At 40.3% G+C, this 22897-nt stretch overlaps 1 protein-coding gene across 1 annotated transcript in view; it reads right to left on the bottom strand.

Annotated features, from left to right (window-relative positions):
• The window catches only part of cblb.S (Cbl proto-oncogene B, E3 ubiquitin protein ligase S homeolog), a 126804-nt gene extending 110727 nt beyond the window's left edge, over positions 1-16077 (bottom strand). The window contains 1 exon segment of the mRNA NM_001091321.1: positions 15729-16077. Within this exon segment, the coding sequence (NP_001084790.1) occupies positions 15729-15935 (207 nt within the window). The 5' untranslated portion in view covers positions 15936-16077.
• Between the last annotated feature and the right edge of the window lie 6820 nt (positions 16078-22897).

Genomic DNA, 22897 nt, shown 5'->3' on the forward strand with positions numbered 1-22897 from the left:
TAGACTCAATGCAGTCATTTGGAAATCAGCATTCTATGCCATCAACATAGAATTTATGTTTCCATATTGAAGGCAAAAAAGTTTAACAATTCTGTAATGAATTTTTTCTTTAACAATTCTGTACTGCATTTTTTCTTTTTATTAGTTGTATAAGCTGTGTGTTATCTTTTTTGTCAGACTAAATAAGAAGTGTATTGAAGTGTAATGTACCTCAGAAAGGGCCTTGGCTGTAGGGTTGTCACTCGGCTAAGACATTAAATTATACACCACAATTTAAAATAAAGGTGTTGGACTCCACTGATGGTTTAATTCAAAAGTGCCCTAAAGACACTCCCAGCTCAGTTGAACTAACCCCATTTCAAAACTTCAGCAAGGCTAATGTTTATGAGCACAAGGAGCCAGTTCTGTCATACAGGGCTGATTGAGGCTTCATCCTGTTCGGAACTGTACTCCAGCCTATGGAAAGGAAAGCCCTGGAGCTATAAACACAGGGGCTGCATGACAAGGGATCCGAATGACCAGCAGACAGATTACACTGGTTTATATTTAAAGACTGGCAAAATCAGAGGTAGCTGTGAGTAGGTGAGAAGGAATGAGTTAAGGCAGGAAAATCCAGGCTGGAGGCGGAGAAAGAGAGGGATGTCATGTCGGGAAGAAGCAGTTCACTTCCTTATCTTCTGAGCAGGTAGAAACATGAGGCAGAGATCTCTCTGTAATATAATGGTATTAGGTGCAGTATATACACATTAACTCCTCAGTAAACTGCTGGCTTTGGGGGGTAGAACTATTTGGGCAGCTGTTTGTTAGTTTCTGTTTATTTGCTGTTTTACAGCAGTTAATCTCACTATAGTTACTGAGACAGCATGGAAGTCAGCCTGGGCCCAACAGGCACCCTCTGTATTATATAGAAATCCAGCCTGACACTGAGCTGCTGCTACTGCAACTCATTAGAGTATACAGAGAGCTGTAGTTGGACTATACAGAGAGGGTGGTGGGCAGTATTCCTATAGATATTGTTACTTGATTCAGCAGCCTGTCTTCAGAGTCTCACCTCTAATTTTACTGGGCTTAATTGACTTACAACATTCCATGCCCTGTCATCATACCCTATAGAGGCTGCACACTGTCATTCAGGCTGTGCATAGGGCAGAATTAGTTATATTGTGTGAAGACAGTTCCCCCTGTAAGTTTATAATGGAACATGCGGCAGAGCTCTCTCTTTTACATAAGGGTATTAGCTGCAGTATATACACATTGACTCCTCATTATACTGCTAGCTACTATTTATCTGCTGTTTTACAACAGTCAATCACACTGCAGTCACTCAGGCAGCATGGAGGATGGAAAGTACATATAGTAATCCTCTGTTAAAATGTCTAGTAGGTTTCTAGATACAGGGGGCTTATTCTAGCTTAAACCAGATGTAGATTGCTATATTTAAGTGTGTGTGTGTATATATATATATATATATATATATATATATATATATATATATATTTATTTATAGCAGACAACGCCAAAATACAATAGGTCTCGCAGTGCCTGAGCCTTGCAACTAGAACAATGTCGGGATGCTTGCCTTGGGGGGGCTATGGCCAGAGTTGATTGGGCTGAGTAGCCAACTGGTAGCAAAATAGGCTCTTGATGGGCAAGGGTCCTGCAGCAGTAGTGACAAGTGGCTGCCTGATTACATTTGCCCACCTGATCCCTAGCGGTTGGGTGGCCGGCATGTCAGGTAGTCCAGGAAGGCAGATGGTGTTTGATAATTGGCAAGCATTCTCTTTGGGAAAGGGGGTAATTTCACTTCATGCTTTAAGTTTGCATAAAATCTATAGCGCCTGCAAAAAACAAAAATTATAATACTACCATACACTTAGCACAAAGTCGCTTTCAGTTTCACACCATTCAGCTAGCATAACAATTGGGAGTTAGAGGCAATTTCACTGTATCTGGGCAAGTATATAGCATTAACAGCCCCCAAATTATATCATATGGGCCTGCTATTGCAGCTTCTCTTTGTGAGCCAGGGAGAGAGGTAGGTTTACTATACTTAAGCTGATCACTTAATTCCCTGGCACAATGCTAGCCTTCATTTCATAGAGCCTAGTTTTGTTTGTCTGGGCAGAAAGCAGCTGGAGCGCGGGGCTCCACAACGTGGATGGGCTGCCGGAGCGCAGGTCTCCACAGTGTGGTTGGGCTGACAGAGCGCACAGCTCCACAATGTGAAAGGGCTATTGGAGCGCTGGGCTCCACAGCATGGAAGGCCTGTCGGAGCGCGGGCTCCACAGCATGGAAGGGCTGCAGGAGCGCGGGGCTCCATAGCATGGAAGGGCTGCAGGAGCGTGGGGCAACACAGCGTGGAAGGGCTGCCGCAGCGTGGAGATCCACAACGTGGAAGGGCTGTTGGAGCGCGGAGCTCCACAGAGTGGAAGTGCTGTCAGAGCTCAGGACTCCACAGCGTGGAGGGGCTCCACAGTGTGTGTGTGGGCTGTCAGAGCACAGGTCTCAACAGCGTGGAAGGGCTGTTGGAGCTCAGATCTCCACAGTGTGGATGGGCTCCACAGCGTGTGTGGGCTGTCAGAGCACAGGTCTCAACAGCGTGGAAGGGCTGTCGGGGCACGGGCTCCACAGTGTGGAGGGGCTCTACAGCGTGTGTGCGCTGTCAGAGGACAGCTCTCAACAGTGTGGAAGGGCTGCCGGAGCACGGACTCCACAGCGTGTAAGGGCAGTCAGAGCTCGGATCTCCACAGCGTGGATTGGCAGTCTGAGCAGATCTCCACAACGTGGATTGGCAGCTATGGGACCAGCATGGTAAGTGGTTGCTTGACCTTGCCCTTGGAGGTGGGCAGGGACAGCTGTGGGTCCCCAGAGCTGATGGGCAGGCTGACTTGCACTTCATTGTTATTAAAAGAAGGGTAAGTTGGTATCTGGGATGGAATCAAATTGCCTACCATGTTAGCATCATAATACACCACGTGGGCAGAGTAAATTGTAATTTGTAGAAAAATAATGGCATGATTTTCTAGGCCAAGTCTCCTGGCCAAGTGAATGTTTTTAGTGGTTTTGACTTTTTGTGCTCATCCAGTTCCTTAGCAGTGAACCATTTGGGCTGATATGTGAGGCAACCTAGTAGGAAGCCCACCTTGCTATAACCTGTCCAATAATTATACATTCACAGGGGGGGTAGCTGGCTATGCAGGCAATTGGACATGGTCATAGATTAGTTAAAGTTATTTCAACGAAGGAATGCATTTAATTATGTTTTGCATACCTCATTATTTAAATATATATATATTCCATAAGGTTAATGGCTAATTTTATTCCATCCTGGGGTACAGAATGTGTGATACAAAGGAAATGCTTAGATATTATGTGAACATTTAATTTTTTTTTTCATTCTTTTTCTATGTTTTATTAACCAATAACCAATAATTAAAAAGATATGGTGGGGACGAACCCAACTGAAGGTTTCCAGTTGGGCTCATTGTGGCAGTAGGACCATGCCAGAGTACTGCACAGGTAAATTTTTGAAGAGCGAAAAAGGAGGTTCTTTCCTGTGACTGCACAGTGGGTTGATTGATACCAACGCTACTACTGCTTGTGCTAGGTGACAGCCTGCTTGGATTTCCTATCATCGACACATTGCAGATTCCGGACCGACTGCAGGGCTGCTGAACCTCTCTCATAGTAGGAGATGCAGCTCCTGCTCGTAGGCAGAGGCAGCCTTATACTCAGTGGTGGATATAATGAAACAGTGCTGATCTCAATTGAGGAGCAGCAGAGCATAGTAGCGATCTCTTATGGAATTCTGGCTTTGAATACTGCCTTGGGTGAGGCTGGCAAGGTCCTATTTATTTGATAAAATGTAAATAAATGCTGTGGCCATTTTCACCATTTCTGGCTCCTGGTGTCTCATTACGGTATCTAACAATGGGGTTCAATGGGATAGCTGAAGGCAAAGGGTCAATTGAGGAGTCCCCTTGTCAAGATCATACCAGCCTGGCGTGACTGCTGGAAAGCATCCTTTCTCTACAGAAATGGTGGACATTAAAAGGGGGGGAGCAAGGCCAGACTGAGGGTGGCTTGGGGGCTCTTTTGAATTAAACTGGGTAGTCCTACACATTTGGTAATAATGACAAGTTTCTAGTTATACTACATGTATCACTTTAAGGGTTTCAGTACTGTTATATTTTTAGCATTAAATGGAAATAAAAACAAATGTACTATAGGCAGCAAAAGATTAGCATGGTTTTCAATGCAGCCACTCTATTTGTGGTTTTATTTATGCTGGAGGGGTGGGCGTTTTTCCTTTTTGGCAGCATCAACACAAATTGTTCCTTTTTGGTTCACAGAATTTATATTGAGCGGTTTAGACAACCGGTCCAGGGATTGCAACAGGGATGATAAGGCAGTTTGCCAAGCTTTTCAGAATGGGCTCTGTCTTTTTTTGGAGAACTAAAGCTCAATACTAACTTTTACCTGACAAAAGCACGCACGCACACACACACATATATTGTGACAGGTTGTTTGGGAAACACCACTGTCTTAAAGGTAAATGCACATAAAAGAGTATGTTAAACTGCATTGTAAGGGTTGCAAATGAATGCTCATATCAAGTAGGGTTAATATTCCCTCTCAGCAATGTAATTAAGTGGCAGCTGAGAGAGGAGCTACCTGAAAATGCAAAAGGGCTGTGTTCCCATAGCTCAGGGCTCTTCAACACCTCCTAGAGTGGAGGGAAGTGTGGTGCTGTGAGAGACACACTGCCTGGCAGAAGGAGCGTTGCTGTCAGCAAGAGAGTTCCAGAGGTTGGAGCCTTAATATCCACACTGGTGAGTCCCAGGAGGGGAAGCCAGCAGGGCTGAGTGTGAAGCACAAATACTTCAAATTGCAAGAGTGTAAGAGTTTCCCTTGATGGTGAGCGACCAGAGGGGGGGGACCCTGAATGTTTTACAGTGACCTTGTTGAATTGTACCCTGAAAGTTCTGGCATTGAAGTTGCTGAACTGTGTTTTGTTGTACTTTCATTGGGAATGCCCAGTGCATAATAAACCTGTGTTTTTTGTCTGAAGCCTTGGTGTCCCTGTCTCTTAGCTCAAAATCCTATGCTATCTGCCTACCAAAGGCTAATTTCCCCCTAAAAGTACATGTGTAGGCGAGTGGCATGTCACAATAAATATATATATATATATATATATATATATATATATATATATATATATATATATATATATATATATATATATATATATTAACTTAAACATGTTTATTAAAAAGTCATCCAAAAGTCCTACCACTGACTTGATTTGAAACACTCAACTGAGAAATGTACTCATTTGCAGATGGTTAAACAAGTGATATAATCATATAAGTGCCCCCAGATGTGATACTTCCAGCGCAATAATGCTTACTAGCCTCGGATGGAGAAAACAAATATTTAAAAATAAATCTGTTGATAAGTGAAGCTAACTTTGAACATTATAGAAGTTATTTATCCCATGACAAAGTGCTTTTTTGAAGTTATCCCATTACTTGAAGTTATCCCAGGAATTGTTCAGTCTAGAAATTACAACTTGGTAAATAGATAAGCTGTGCAAAATAAAAAAAAATATTTTTAATATAGTTAGTTAGCCGACTATGTAATGTATAAAGGACTGGATGTCTAACATAATAGCCAAAACACAACTTCCTCCAGCTCTCTTGGTTTCCACTAATTGGTTACCAGGCAGTAACCAATCAGAGACTTGGGGGGCACATGGGTCATAACGGTTTGCTTTTGAACCTGAGCTGAAGGCTAAGGATCAATTGCAAACTCACTAAACAGTTATATCCTATGTGGCCCCCCTTATAGTCGCTGACTAACTCAGAGTTAGAGAGCCGCAAAGCAGGTTGTGTTCTGGCTATTATGTCTTTATAGATTACATTTTTTTGCTAACTAACTATATTAGAAGCATTTTTTTATTTTGCACAGTCTATCCTTTTACCCAGTTTTTAATTTAACAATGAACTGTTCCTTTAAAGCACTGTAAAAAACATTTTTCTTCTGTACTATCTAAATTTTTTTTCAAAACCACATGTCAAGGTTTCTCACATCCTTTCAGTTCAGTCTTCAAGGAAACTTGCAAAGCATTATAATGGCCAATTCTGAACACAGACAACTCTGGGACTCATATACTATTTGCCTATGTACTAGGTGACACTGTTCTAGGAAATAACCCTGATTTTGAAAAAAGTCCTGCAAATCACAATGATACAAGATATAATTGATGAAAGTTGAGGAGAAGGAATCTGCAGTTGGGGGGTTATGGTTTCAGTCATAGTCACAAAAAACTATAGAAGGAATTGCATCTGACTGTACACACACTGAAGGCTGTGCTTGGTTCCAAATCAGCCTTCTGTTGTCACTGCTGGACAGGGTTCTTGCACCCTTAGTACAGTGTGGTACCTCATATACAGGTATATAGGATAGTTATCACTTTTTGGAAAGGTTGCAAGCAAATTAATTGGGGAATTATTGGGATGAAATGGTAGTGGTTGATAAGTGCATATAATCAGGGCCGGAACTTGGGGTAGGTAGAGTAGGCACGTGCCTAGAGTGCAAAGCTGGGAGGGCGCCAGGCATGTACATTCTCCGCCGCCTGGCTACCCCATGTTCGGTCCCCTCTCTTCACTAGACTGTCAGCTTGCGCATACTTTGGCGCCTGCGCGCCAGCATCCCTTGTTGCATATACGCCTGCGTCCATTTGGGGCATACGCGATAGCGTCCGGTCTGTTTGAGCACGAGCGCACCAAGTCGCTGGCCAGGTTGACTAGGGCACCTGGCTGGCCTGACCCCGCATATAATGAAAGCTGGATGATATGCTAAACTGACTTGATGCCTACTTAGAGTGTGTAGGCTAATGAATGAAGTCTCTATAGAGAAAAGTAATAAGGCACACTTCTGATTCATAAAAGGAAGAGAACAGTGGTGTAATTAAAGTTTATGGTACCACCAGCAAAATTTGAGAGGAAGAGGACACGTTTTGGGAATGTGCTCTGTGGCACGAAACTCAAAGGGTTGATTATGGACATGAAAACTGAATAAAGATACTTTTTTTATACTTATGGCCTGCATGTTGAATTTTTTTGGAGTGCAAGCCCACCTGGCTACCCACTCCCTCTGGCTATAGCTTTGCAACTTGGCACCCAAACCCTCCATTTGTACTGGCAAGTGATTCACTATACCACACGTTTGTGAAATTACTTACTAAGGAGCATAGTGACTGTTAAAACACATTGTGTGCTACAGGTAAGCTGGTCCAAGAATTAGTAGCTCAGCAAGAATATAAAAAAGTAAGCTCAAGGTCAAGATCACAAGTGTCATTAAAAATGAAAAAACTGGAAAATAACATTTGGCAGTTTTACAAGTTAGAAGTTTTATAAAGCTGCAGCCATGTATGAGGAACAAGCAGCCTGTCCAAGACTTACTACGTTTACAGGTGATGATGTTGCCTTCACAGAGGAAGGCCAATAAAGGCAAACTATTTTATCTTCTGCCTACCTGATGGAGTTCTTGCCAAACAGGAATATCTAGAAAGCCTTTGACTCAGAGGCACTTTTCTCCTTATCCTTTAGTCTGCACAAGCTAATCTTCATTTATATACTACAGCTCCCTCCAACATTCATCATATCATTGAATCCCAATGGGACATTAATTTGCTTTGTGTAGATAACCCACTCTAAGAATCATGTAATAACCCAAACAGAAATAAATTATACTAACAGGCCAATAGTAAAATAAATGAATACTTTAAATTCCTAGTTGATTGCAAAAAGACATGTTTTTATAAATATATGTGTCAGTGTTTCCAGTTCTTATATGCTGTTGATGCATTTCTACACAAAAACAAATGTTGAAGCATATGCCTCATACAGATTTTCTTCTAAGACTTGATTATATCCTTAAAGGAAAACTGATGACTTAAGAAAAAATATATGTTTTGCTGGTCAATGATATATATTACAAAGTACAGTGGTTTCAGACAAACAAACCAAATATTCAGTTCAGGGTTTGGTTGAAACCTAGCAAACTTTGCAGGATTTGAAGGCAAACAAATTCTTAAAGTGTACCAGTCATCCAGACAAAAAATTAAAAAAGAATTAAAAAGCATTTGTCCTGATTGTTACTTTTTAAATGTTGGAAAAGTCTTAGTAAAAACAGGTCTGTTAATTAGCTGCCTAGTCTTACATCATTTCTGCAAAAAATATTAAGGGACAGACAAAAACTGCTTTAAATAACAATACAAACAACTTAAAAACCAAAGACCATTTGATATGTATGTATATTGTAAAGTTGCTAAGAATTATTTTCTTTTATTAGACAAAAATATTTTTTGGATTGGCATTGCCTTTAAGCACTGATGATACATTAATGGGAGAATGTAATAAAGGTCGCAAAGAACAAAACAATTTGCACAAATAAGAATTAAAATTCGCATTTCGCAATGTAATACTATTTAAATGTTAAATACTATTTAAACTGGTATTACATTGCGAATTCTATTTCTAATTTCTCATTGCCCACTTTTACGAAGTGCTTGAAGGTGTTGTAAGCTTTTGGAGAGAACTTAACTTTTTCAGTAAGAAGTTTTATTACATTCACTGCTCACTGGCGCAAACTATAAAATTCGCAAATCTTCTTCCACTGTTAGAACACATTTGCTATTGCAACTTTTATTACTTTCTATTCATGCATCTTCTATTCATATTCCAGTCTCTTTTTCAAATCAGTGCACGGTTGCTAGGGGTATTTGGACCCTAGCAAACAGATTGCATACATTGCAAACTGGAGAGCTGCTGAATGAAAAGCTAAATAACTCAAAAACCACAAAAGATAAAAGATAAAACTATAGCAAATTGTCTCAGTATATCACTCTCTACATGATACTAAAAAAGTTAACTCAATTGTGAACAACCCCTTTGATTTCCTGCGTTTGATTGTCTGATGAATACACAATTTGGCACATATCCTTGTGACACATTATAGTTTGGGAATTTAAAAGAAAATAATAATAATACAGGATCATGTGTGTTTTAAAAAGGAACATAGATATATCCTCATCCAAATATACTTTGGTACATGTGCTTTGTAACATCTGCTCTCCTTTCTTCTCTCTTACACTCCGTGTGTGGCCCTCTCTCTGGGGCGCTGTCAGTGCCTAGAGTACATGCACGAGTGACTAAGCAAACAATTGGCACATCTTTAAGATGCAAACACTAACCAGGAAAAGAAGACCAGATGTCACATAATACAGGTAGTGGAGACAAATACAAGGGTTGTCATCGTATGTGTCACAGGTGTGCTGTACCTCTGGACACATAAAATAGCCCTGTTATTGTGGCTACCATGACGTGAGAAAAATAACTGAAGCTACAGTTATGTTCCGCTTGCTGGTGTTTCATGAGGAATAGTGTCTAATACTGGCTTGGAAGCATACATGTCAACATTAGCCTTGAAAGAATGAGATTTGCTTAAAGAAAATAAAAGCCCAACATTAGGTATATTTGATAGCTTTTCCTATATAAAAGAAATGGATGGCATGTATATGGAGGTCTGAGAGGTAGACATTAACCTAATTTAGGGTGAGAACAATATTCTTAGACCTTGGTGTCGATTTATTAAACATGCAAGACAAACCAGAACTTGAATTCTATATTTGACGTTCAGAGAATAAATTCCTTCTTACTAACAACTGCATGTTTGCAACTTGGTGGAGCAAATAGACACAGGAAAAAACAATAATCATCTGGACAAATGAGCCACCCTTCTCACATCAAGAATCAGTACACATAACACACAACATAAAACACATGCAAGCAGGACGGTCCTATCAGCTATAAAGTTTTGGGCGCATTTACTTGCCAAGTTTTGGGCCAGTTACATTGATAACCTTCATCCAATGATGATGCAGATCAATCACAAAGGAAGCAAAATGTTCCATGATCACAATATAGACATCCACAGGGTTCAATCTGCTATTATTGGCCTTAATCCAAATGCTATAGCAATGGTCTCCCAAGCCAAAAGTTGTCAACCCAACTGAACGCTGATAACTTGGCCCTTTCTCAAAAATAGACTGATTTATTGGTCAGGTGGATAAATTTAAGTAAAGATATTTGCTGACAAATTTGAATATGAATTATAATGTGGCAACAATTAAATGTTACCAAATCTCCTAATTTAACTTCAGCTTTATGTAAAATAAATGGTATGCAATAGAAGATACTAAGATTTATCTAAAAATGCTATTGAACTGTTTTTTTTTTCGTTTCAGATATAGATTCCACAAAACACTACAGCATTTAAAGGAGAACTAAACTGCCCAATGAGAAAAGCTCTATCCACTACCCCCTCATAAGACCCCCTTCCTGCTTCCACCCCACATAGTGCATTAGTACAAAAACTCCAAATGTCAATCTAGTTTCTCAATTCACTGCACTGCATGGAGACGGGAGACTGACATTTGAGGACAATTTTTGCACTAATGCACTATGCGGGGAGGAAGCAATGGGGGGTTTCTGAATGGGGCTTTTCTGATTGGGGGTTTAGTTCTCTTTTAAACAATGTCATGGCCCAGCGGCATTCGTGAGGTGGCAATTATGACAAATGAGGAAGCTGTAGCACAGGCAGGAAGAAATAGTCCAATATTTGCTACACAAGGGTTAAGAAGCTGAAAGTCAAAATCCAGGCAGAAATCAAGGCAGGTGACAATATTTGCAGTGTGAAAAAGACTTCGTGCCACAGAAAATAAACCATTTCAGATACTGTGACAGGATTTTGGAATATATTGTAGAAATCTACCTTATCTAGCACAGAGATGGCTAATAAACTAGCCTGGTGGTTTCATTATCCATGCAGCAGTTCAGCCTTATCTTCCCCATTCCATTGTGCTAAACAGCTGAAATCCATTGAATAACACAACAAGCTGCAGTGTGCATTTCATTAAATGGAAATTTAGCTTAAGAGAAGTTGATTTTTTTTTCAAGCCATACACCACTATTGCAACAACCATGAGCAGAGGACAGGAAACTTTCCTAGCAAATCGACAAATGTGCCTTCAGAAACCCCTCTGCAAGCCACAACCAGATGAGAGATCCATTTAAAAATAATTGTGTGGGAACTTTTTGTGCCTTATATGTTGCCGACAGCAAAATACCTCTTCATTGGAAATTATTGAAATTGCTAGTGTTAAAACCAACATATCGCTTTATTCTTCTGAAGTTACTTCTAGAGGAAATTTTGCGGGCGATTCAGTTATTTCCAACAGAGAGGAATTTTTTCGGGCTATTTGTCACTCACAGTCGTGCTGAAACAGTCACGGGCGAGATGCATAGACGGATGCGCTGAATCTAAGGTAATAGGAATGTTGGACGTTGTCGCTGCGACTACGACTGCTGGATGAAGACACAACATGCAACGTTCGCATCAGACAGTCGCGTTGTGTCGGATGCACGCAGCGACAACGTCCGACATTCCTATTACTTACCTTAGATTTGGAACATCCGATATGACTCTTGTGATTATCACAGCACATCTGAACGGATGCTATCGCAGGTAAGACCGCTCATGTAGTTCTACCCTTATAGTCACAGTCTAATGCAGTGATCCCCAACCAGTAGCTCGTGAGCAACATGTTGCTCTCCAACCGCTTTAATTGTTGCTCCCAGTGGCCTCAAAGCATGTTTACTACCAAAAGAGCATCAATGTAGGTTGACAATTCACATAGGGGCTACCAAATGGAAAATCACAGCACTTATTTGGCACCCCGAGAACATTTTTCATGCTAGTGTTGCTCCCCAACTCCTTTTTCTTCTGAATGTTGCTCACGGGTTCAAAAGGTTGGGGATCCCAATGCAATCCCTCCCTTAGCTTGTTATGTGAAGGGGTATATTCTGAGACATAAACTCTCTCTGCATTGCAAGCCCCTCTGCATTTCACAGTGGCTACTGCATAGATTTTCTGTAAAGCAAAAGGGACCCCACTGGAACAAGGTGAGGGGGGTGTTGTATGAGCCTACGGTGGGAAGGGAAAATGTGCCTGTGAGCAGAGTGAACCTGGCATGTCTATGTAGACAAAAAGAAAGGGTATGTCTGTATAAAATAAAATAACAGTTCATGAATCACTTATTTTGTATTCGGCTGCTAAACAGATATTACACTGAGTACTTTATAAAAGCTTGCCAAAATTTGAAATGCAACCCCTGCAGAAGTTAGCTGTCTTTATACCAAATACAAGGGGTGCAATTTTTATAGATTATGTGTCATTTTAAAAAAAAAGAAAAAACACTTGCTTAAGTTTCAGACAGCCTTGCTAGCTGCCCACACAGATATCACACCTTTTTTTTGCTTGTTTTTTTTTTTTGAGGCCAACATATCTCCTGTCTTTATCAATAGACATACACAAAGAAACACAAGTGGCTAAATATGGGAATGGAAGAATCACACTTCAGATTATCTTGATTAAAGTGTGGCCTATATCTAAAGAGGAACTGTAATTTGTGTTTTGTATTATGTTGACATTTGTACCATGAACCACTGAGGTACCAAAAAAGATAAAGCATGTAAGTATGTTTCGTATGGTTTATAAAATAAAAAAATAAATTTACAAACTTTAAAAAATGCAGAGTTTACAAGAGGTACAAATAGTTTTTGTGTGCATTTCTCATTTGTGTTTACCCTGAGGAAAAATAAACTTTTCTGAAGCCAAATGCTATTAAGCCTCAATCCAGTTTATTAATAACACAGGATGCTTTCAATCAGCAGAAGCATCTGGTCCTCAGCCCTCTCCTGAGAACACACCAGCCTATCCATGCCTCAAGATTTTTCACCCTCCTTCTAATAAAAAATAAAATACAGATTTCTAAGCCTTGTCCTATAAAGAATCAAATGTACAAACACATATGCATTTAAAACTATTTTTAAAAAAAATAATCAATAGCCTAAGAAAAGTGGTATTGAAGCTGTATGATGTGTGTTTTAGAAACATCTCTTTTTAGACTACAAATTCAGAATTTACTTGGCAAATGAAGACATTCTCAGGGCATGCATACAACAGTACTATAATTCTCTACCTGTATTATTCAAGCAAATGCACCAAATGGCACTGAAAAGTAGGGATGCACCAATTCCACTATTTTGGATTCGGCCGAACCCCCCAAATCCTTCTTGAAAGATTCAGGCAAATACCGAACCGAATCTGAATCCTAATTTGCATATGGGGTGGGAAGGGGAAAACATTTTTACTTCCTTGTTTTGTGACAAAAGGTCATGCAATTTCCCTCCCCACCCCTAATTTGAATATGCAAATTAGGATTTGGTTCGACTGGGCAAAAGCGTTCGGCCAAATCCTGTTGAAAAAGGCTGAATCCTGCCCGAACCCCAAACCGAATCCTGCCCGGTGCATCTCTACTGAAGACATATTAAATGATTATGGAAGTTCCAACAGCGTTGGAAATAATGTCCAGCTCTTCTCTTAAAGCACCCTCACTCACGATGCAATGGCAAATAATTTTAGGAGGTAGAGAGGCAAGGAACAGGCAAACTAGCTGCTTAGTGTTATTTATTAACACAATAGTACTAAAAACATTGTACCCATGCCTGGTGCATTCATGTATTAAAGATACAACCAACTGCATCACTTGTAGGCACAGTATCAGTAGTTTCTTCATGCATCCATGCATTGATGTAAAGCCTCCAAAAGGACCCCAAACCCACGCGAAAGTCCCTGTCAGGCAATAAACAACCTGCAAGTGACAATATAGGAAATAAAGTATTGGTCATACGCATGTGCTCCTACTATTGGACATCTAGAGAGAATATATGCACCCAGAACAATACCACATAAAGTCAATTATAATTTATATAGACATCCAGCTGATAAGGGTTGTCACCCTCTGCCTCTTCATACTTTCCAGGCTAAATCTAAGCCTTAGAATAATTTCCAAAGGCCTTGGCATTTTAATAAACTGCTTAGCTTTTTTAATATACAGGTACAGGTATGGCCTGCACCTGCATGGCCTTCCCGTTAGTGATTCCATACGCGTACTTCCAAAACAACAGAAAAACAATTTGTAAGAATTACATTTTTTTGTAACCATTCTGTTTATTTTATAATTGTACATCCAAGTTCCAATTCACTTTCCCCCATATGAACTAAGATTGCCCAGGAGCAGTAACCCATAGCAACCAATAAGATGTTTGCATTTTAACATGTGACCAGTAAATTTTACCTGCTGATTGGTTGCTATGGGTTTCTGCTCATGGACAAAGTTAGGGCCTTTTATTACATAACCCCTATTATATGTTTAATTAAAATTCTAGTTTTATACACTGCCCATTTAGTTAACCTATGACTCCCATGATCCCCTCTGCTGCCGCCAGGAATCTACAGCTATGGAAATGAATACATAAAGTTCAGTCCAACCATTGAAGGAGTGCTGTAGGTATATCTGGTGAGCTGTAACAAGAAAATATTTTACCTACGGTTGTAGCACAGAGCAGTTATAGGTATTTACCCCTACCGGCCACACTCTTCAATTACTGAGACCTCACACATGCTACAGTTTGCAGGGCAGTGTTTGAACCGGATGCTGGTACTGGCATTTTCTTTTGCTTGACTATTGAGAAGCAATGTGAAAGGTGGGAACAGCATGGCGGCTAGTTTTGAGAAGATGCATCATGTTTGGTGAAATCATAACTTGCAAACAGACACATAAAACGTAGTTTTAGTTGGACCTGTTGTCTGTAGTTCTACATCAGATCTGAAGGTTCTGATCTGTACAGGGCCTCATGTATTCATTGACCTACTGAAGTCAGAGTTGAATGCTGAATCTGTGATCCAACCTGACCTGCCAGAGCAAAGTTACAAGAAGCTGCAACTTTAATCAGTGACTATTGAAACGAGAGTGTTGTCGCAACAACTTCAAGAATGGCCCAATGCACACCTTTGTAAATTTAGCATACGATTGTATATTCAAACCAAGCATATGCTTTAGTATACTGGATTTAAACCATTTATACAAAATAATAAATTACAAGCAACATATAAATACCACTAGTATCACAGTCAGTGGTGTAACTACTGCCTACCCCCGATTACGCCCCCCACTCTTTGCGCTGCCAGCTTGATTTTAGGGTGATTTCTGAAACTAAAGCATAAGCCGCCCCCCTGCCTTTGATCGCAGCGCAAATGAGCAAATATGGTAACGTAGACACATTCTGCAATAAGGTGAAACCCCCCAAACATTTGGGAAAAACTCCTTTTGTCATATTATGTTGTCAGCGCTCTGACTTCCAGGAGTAAATAGGCCGTTGTAGCCATAAGATGAGTTAGCCTACAGACTTTACACAGACTGCCATCAGAATACAGAGTAGGATGTGCCTGAGGCCCGAGGCACTACCAGTAAAGCTGTGTTTATCATACAATATAAAGATTGTGTGACCTCTACTATTCCTTAGGAACTTGCTTGTCACTTGACAACATTTCCACCATAGTACTAGTGTCTCATCAGAAAGAGAAAGTTTGTTTATGTGAGGTTAAAGAGCCCAGCAACCATTTGTCTAATGCGAGTTGTACTAGTAGCCCCACACTAGTTAGTAGGAAACAATAGCCCTGGCACTCTTCAGGTCACTGCAGGGGTCGGCTTGCTCACATGATGGTCCCCCGCGACCTCCCCTCCCGCCTCCTCTTACCACTTTGTCCATCAGTTTCCAGGTCTTCTCCACGGTCCTCCTGTCGGCCGCTGCCTGTTTCGGGGGTCCCACGGCATCCTGGATGGCATCGAACAAGCCCAGTATACGGGCCTTTCGTGGGTTAGCGCTGCGGGCCCCCGGGAGACGCCCGCTTAGAGCGCTGCTGCTCGTACTACTGTTACTACTGCTGCTGCTGCTGCTGGCCATGGCTTAGGGACGAGGGAGCGGAGGAAAAGTGTGGAAGCGGCAGCCGCAGGGAAACCTTTAGCAAAGGCCACTAAAGACATATAATAGAGTCTCCACAGCACCCGCGGGACAAGGAAACACCAATATGCTGCCTGAACGCCCCCTACACTTCAGCGCCTGATGGGCTCCGCAAACTCTCTGCTCCCCTCCTCATCCGAGCTGCAGCCCGAGTTGGTGAGGTCACCGGAGGAGGAGGGGAAGAACAGGGAGGCTCGCTTCTGCACGGCCCCTTTAAAGAACCAGATGCGAAAACATAACACGCACATCGCCCTACATGTCCCCTGGGCAGAGAAGGACGGGGCATCTAACAGAGTAGCCTGAGAGGGGGGCGCTCAGGGCGTATCCAAGTGTGTGTGTCTGGAGGGGGGGAGTTAAGGTGAGAGCATATGGGACATAGAATAGTAGGAGGACAGTGGAGCCAGACACACTTGGGACTTTCACGTTGTCATGTCCAACTGGGAGCGCTTACTTGAGGCGGACAGATGGTGAAGGGAGGAATGGAAAGTTGATTTCTTACAATAGGGTCGCAAATGTGTCACTAATTCATTCCCAACGTGACAGGCCAATATGCACGTTATGCCCTTGACTTCTCTGTCTGTCTGTGTGTGTGTGTATATACATGATACAGACAAATCACGTGGAAACACATTTTTTTGTGAAGGTGCTTTTCTGATCCTTTTTCTAAAAAAAGCGTTTCTATATAAGCGGGCAACTGACAAAGCATAAGAAGTAGATTGTAGCTCAAGATATACATTAACAATATGCAAAATAATAACACAAAGGGCACACAGGCTGGCAGCTGCAAAGAACATTTGCTACATAATTACACCGAGAATTTGGCCATGTCAGGCTTATCAAACAGCAGTCACTTTGTATTCTTGGCTAATTCTAAGAAGCCTCGTCACCCAGCAGCACTTGGGAGAGGGATCGATATCCAGTTAATATGCTTGCAAAACTAATACCAAAGAGTATACATTTGCAAAATGTGGGGAAGAATAAGGCAAAATCTGCCCCACTATTAAATAAATCAAATTTAACTTTGACAATTTGGAAAATTTGGAAAATTATGTTAAATTTGAAGGGTACTGAAGCGATCCTAGGAGCTTTGCTCATCATTATCAATATTTAAATGCAATCCAACAGAAGACAAGATTAAATAACAGCTACCATTACCAATATATGTAAAGTTGGGTGAATTAGGCCTGAAATCATTTGGCATCTGTTATCTCAGGACCTGGGGTTTTCTGGATAATGCATCTTTCCGCAATTTGGATCTTCATACCGTAAGTCAACTAGAAAATCACGTGAACATTAAATAAACCCAATAGGCTGGTTTTGCTTCCAATAAGGATTCATTGTATCTTAATTTTAGATCAAGAACTTGGTACTGTTTTATTATCACAGAGAAAAGGGAAATCACTTTTAAAAATCTGGATTATTTGGATAAAATGGAGCCCATATGAGACGGCCATTCTGTAATTCGGAGCTTTCTGGATAATGGGTTCCCGGATAACAGATCCCACACCTGTATTATAAATATTTAGTAATCGCCTTGGAATTATGTAAATATGTTCAAACAATTTGGAAGTTGTTTTATTCCACAAGATTTTAATTGATAATAGGCTGCATCTTAAAAATATAATACGATGCTTTAGCACTTATATTACAATACTTAGATTACAATACCGATTACAAAACCGAAGGCCAGATTCATAAAAGTGCCACCAGAATAAATCCAGTGCATATAGTTTTTTATTCAATAGGGTGTATTGTAGATTGTAAACTCATTCAAATGTGTATTGAATCTCATAGCACTTACTTTATGTAGTTATTCTTTCTTTCTATACTTACTTATATATATGTTACCCCTGCTTGTGTCTATTTCTTGTAAAGCACTACAGTATATACATGTGTTACTATGCACCCAAAAGAATAACTGAGGTTAAAAAATGAAGATGGACACCGATGACAGAACTGAATGGCTAAAACTAAACCATAAAGCCTTGGGGAAATGTCAGGGAAAGAACAAGTGCAGTCAGGAGTTAACTGGAATAAAGTTATAGTCCACCTCCATTCTTCTATAAATATTATAACAATCTGATAGTCTCTACTGAGTAGTTCTAACCTCACCCACTTAAAGTTTCTCCCAGAGTCCAGATTTCCAGCATCATTTCACTAGGAAATGCTTTAGAGGTAATTATTCTGTCATGTGTGCAGGTATTTCATGAACAGATGAAATTATCAAAAATATCGGTCCAGAGGTGCCTTGAGCCATTTTGCTACAACAGTCATTCCCTTGCATATTCTCCTTCTTGAACCCATATGGTGGAGAGGGTGAGACTTCTGATATGAGAATACAAGAACAAGAGGCATAGGTATGAATACAGGTATGGGATCCGTTATCCAGAAAGCTCTGACTTACGGAAAGGCCTTCTCCCATAGACTCTATTTTAAATCCGAATTTTTAAAAATGATTTCCTTTTTCTCTGTAGTAATAAAACAGTACCTTGTATTTGATCCAAACTAAGATATAATTAATCCTTACTGGAAGCAGAACCAGCCTATTGGTTTTTTTTTTTACCGTTTACATGATTTTTTAGTAGACAAAGTATGAAGACCCAAATTATGGAAAGTTCTGTTATCCGGAAAACCCCAGGTCCCATGCATTCTGGATAACGGTCCGATACCTGTATACCTCATGTTCTTAAAAACAAACTTCCTTTTATGGTATAGGAAGTTCCACTGTGTATTTAACTGGTGTTGGCTTTTTGCCATCCCTGGTAAATTGTTGACGAATTGAGGCAAGATTCTAAGTTTGTCTCAAGCAAAAGTTCCCTTGAATCAGGTTTTAGTCATGCATTTATCTGGCAAAAGTGAAGCAGGACTCTAAATTCCTTTGTCTGGAGTACTGTATTTTATTAATATGAAATAATGTACACATGTAATCAGTGCGTTACATTACACAGCCATGGGTATCTACCAACTTAGCTCACTCTGGTTTCGTGTGGAGTTACCCGTACAGCTATTTTACAGTTTACTTGTCATGCATAAAACCCATTTCTTGAATTGTTTCTTCCTCTATGGTTTTGAATCATTACCTTCATTCATTGTTAACACATACCTATTGTGTGTGAATTCCCTGTACTTACTAACATTATTGTACAAGAATACCGACTGACAAATATTATAACTTTTTAGTATCCAATACTCTATTGATGCCATTTCTTTATAAGATTAGTGATATGCTGCAGTGGTGTTTCCCTCTCACTGGTGTGGCAAGACATAAACCCCCATATGTAATAAAAGGCACAAACTTTGCCTAGGTGCAGTATACTATAACAACTAAAAAGTCGTTTGCTTGTAAACAGGTGATCAGGAAAAGCTACCTGCTAACTGGTTGCGATAAGTAATAAGAACTGCAGCAAACTTTGCACTTATATTATATAATCCCCATAAAGTCTTATTTATGATCAGATAGACGCCAATGCTGATAAGCTATGGGGCACATTACTGTCAAATTCATTAGCAGTTGTGCCATTGTGAATTGCAGAGCAAGACATACTCTGTATCTTACACCGGATGCATATTTGTGTGTAATCCAGTGTGAATTTATTGACACAATATAAATACCAGGAAATAAAAAAGGCACAAGGCCAGATGAGTCTTTCATTAGCAAGTTATCATTGTTGTGATTAGGGTCAGACAACCCTGCCAGAGTGCTAGAGGATCTCCATATGGGCCTCAGACAAGGGCAATTTAAATTATTCCTTATTTCCACCAATAGATATACCACTGGTTACTTGCACTGCGCATATCTTATGTTTGTGAGAGTGGTCTCTCAATATTTGGTTCTCTGGTGGAGCCAAGTTGGCCCAGTCCAAAAATGGTTGTCAGTGCATTTGAATGACATGCAAGTAAGGACCATGCAGAGGGATGCCTTTGTCCTGCTCAAGTTCAATCCTAACTTGGTCCATACTGTAAATCAAAAGGCTATATGTACAGTTGTAGACTACATTTCCTGCTACCTAGAACCTTGCTTCTACTAGAGTTCATAATAAAACAAATATGCATGGTAACTCACTTCAGGCATTTATTTGTGCAAATTCACCACAGCAATTGAATTATAAAATTGTCATAAATAAACTCATATCATACCTCATAGCAGTGTCTCATCCCTGTCTCCATACCTCGTGTAAGCCACTTCTTCCTGACGCGTTTCTAAAGAAAAGGGGACCCATACACTGGGGTCTGCCTCCTCTTCAACTGCAGCGATCCCCACTCCCGGCTGCTCTCCCACCTGACAATGAGTGGGTGAGGAAGAGGTTGTGATGAGTTTCAGGGCCGAGGATTTTTTGTGAAGGGTCCGGCACTAAATATTTATGTTACTGGCTGAGTTCATCCTAGTAAGAGTACTATCTGCAAGGAGTTTGTATATTCTCCCCATGTCTGTGTGGGTTTCCAACACTCCAAAAACATACAGTCAGATTAGTTGGCTTCTGACTAAACCTGACCATAGTGTAAATGTGATAAGGTCCTTAGAGTTTAAGCTGTAACCTCTGGGACAGGGACAGATGCTAATTATGTGTAATCTCTGTAAAGTGCTGTGGAATATGTTAGTGCTATATAAATAACAGGAAATCCATAAAAATAAATTATTATAAATGACATTGTAGAAACAATATAATTCACAATCTGTATACCTTTAGGCCAGTCTCGCTCTCTCTCCACCTGGGTTTTTAAAAGGCAGCCCCGCTGTCTTCTGTCTCATGTTGTGTGTAATCTGGCAGGTAAAGCCAGATGTCTGTCAATCCGCATACAAAGCAGGTATACATGTAAAACATGAAAGCATGCAATTTCACACCAAAATCTGCTCAGTGTGAAATATGACAGTAGGAGAAAATAGTGCACACTATTGTTCCTAAAACTAACTATAATATGTCATAGATACCTTACATTGTAAATGCCACAGGGACAGTGAATGATGTAAAGCTCTGTAGGATGTCTGTGCTACATAAGTAACTGTATAAATAAATTCCTCTCTGTCACAGTTCAGTCCATTAGCAATAACAAAGAGAAATCAGATGGCACTCACCAAGCAAAATGTGCTGAATTTTTATGATTTATTCAGATCTCTGCACAACGTTTCAGGGGATCAACCCCCTTTCTCAAGTGCTCTTGTTCAGTCCATTAGTAGGATTATGAATGATTTGTCTGAAATCAGCCCAAATGGCATTATCCTTATACTGTGGTAGTTATTGACTTGGGTATGCTCTCAAAGGTCAGTGGCACATAGAACATTTGTTCCCCCAAATATCCTTCTGTAGGTAAGAAGTGGATTCCCCACAAGCATGTCAGTAATTCACAATATTCCTTGGAAATGTATTTTGGGCATTTTGCGGTGACAAACATCCCGTGTTCCTTTGCTTTAAGACTTTTTTTTTTTTATCAAAGTCTGATTTTTTCTAGTTGGACTTTTTACTCACCATAATAGATATATGTAATATTTTTAAGAAATATCTTTATAGGTATCTTGTATATAACGTGTTAGTTAAATTATGTTTCTCTCCAGCCCCTGTTGGGTAGTGTATTTAAGCCCTGTATCCACCCCCAGTTTAACATAGAAAAATATGCTCAGTCACTATGTCTACTGTGAATGGCTTAGGGATATCCTTCAAAATATTGCTGTACTGTCTGCAGCATAAACCATCCGCTATGAACTGTAGACTATAGTCCAATTCTGTGGTTTATTGTATAGTATAATTCTCAAAATAATGATATTCTAAAACATTTTTGCAGATGTTTTTCATTTTGGGAGGGCCAGTTTGACTGACGGGACACGTTAGTTTAGTGTAAAAAATGTTTGTAATATAGTTAGTTAGCCAAAAATGTAATCTATAAAGGCTGGAATCAGTGTCGGATTGGCCCACCGGGATACCAGGAAAACTCCCGATGGGCCCAGGTGTCAGTGGGCCCTCATGCTGCTAAACATTTAGCCTATTTCATGGCCATTCCCTATTTATATGAGAACAAAGAGGCCAAATAGATGGAATAATAGATTATAGTATGTAAAGAAAAGAGACTAGGAGAATAAACGCTGAGTGAGGAGAGGAAGAATAATAGTTCTGAGAGTAGACCCCTGGTCTAAGGTTTTTGGGTCAGCCCCTGATCTAAGGTTTTTTGGTGGGCCCCCGGTGTCCCAGTCCGACACTGGCTGGAGTGACTGGATGTCTAACAGAACAGAACACAACTTCCTGCTTTTCAGCTCTCTAACTCTGAGTTAGTCAGCGACTTGAGGGCCACATGGTGCATAACTGTTCAGTGAGTTTGCAATTGATCCTCAGTATTCAGCTCATATTCGCAACCAAACTGTTATAACCCATGTTTCCCCTCCCCAAGTCATTGATTGGTTACTGCCTGGTAACTAATCAGTGGAAACCAAGAGAGCTGCAAAGCAGGAAGTTGTGTTCTGGCTGTAGACATTCAGTCACTCCAGCCTTTATACATTACATTTTTGGCTATCTAACTATATTAAAAACATGTTTTATTTTGCACAGCCTATATATTTACCTAGTTTTTATTTTTATACTGAACTATTCCTTTAAGTTTCTTTCAGTGCTTTTTGGTCTGCTGAAAAGCATTACAAATTACTTCTCATTCACTCAAATGGGTACACCTGGAACCTCTTGTACTGTTTCTTTTTAGAAGAATAATGATGTTGGGAGTGATTTTTTATTTTGCACTGGAAAGCAGAATCAGAACTACAGCCACAGGAAGCAATTTGTGGTGCTTTTCAGCTGGCCCGACCCGAAGATACACATGCACCATAACATTTATTTTAACCTTTTGATGTGTGGTTCTCCAGTTTGAATTTTCAGTTACTGTATCTGGTTGCTAGTGTCCCACTTATCTAACCAATGGTTATA

This window comes from Xenopus laevis, chromosome 2S (assembly GCF_017654675.1).
Source record: "Xenopus laevis strain J_2021 chromosome 2S, Xenopus_laevis_v10.1, whole genome shotgun sequence".
In the NCBI taxonomy this organism is placed as follows: domain Eukaryota; kingdom Metazoa; phylum Chordata; class Amphibia; order Anura; family Pipidae; genus Xenopus; species Xenopus laevis.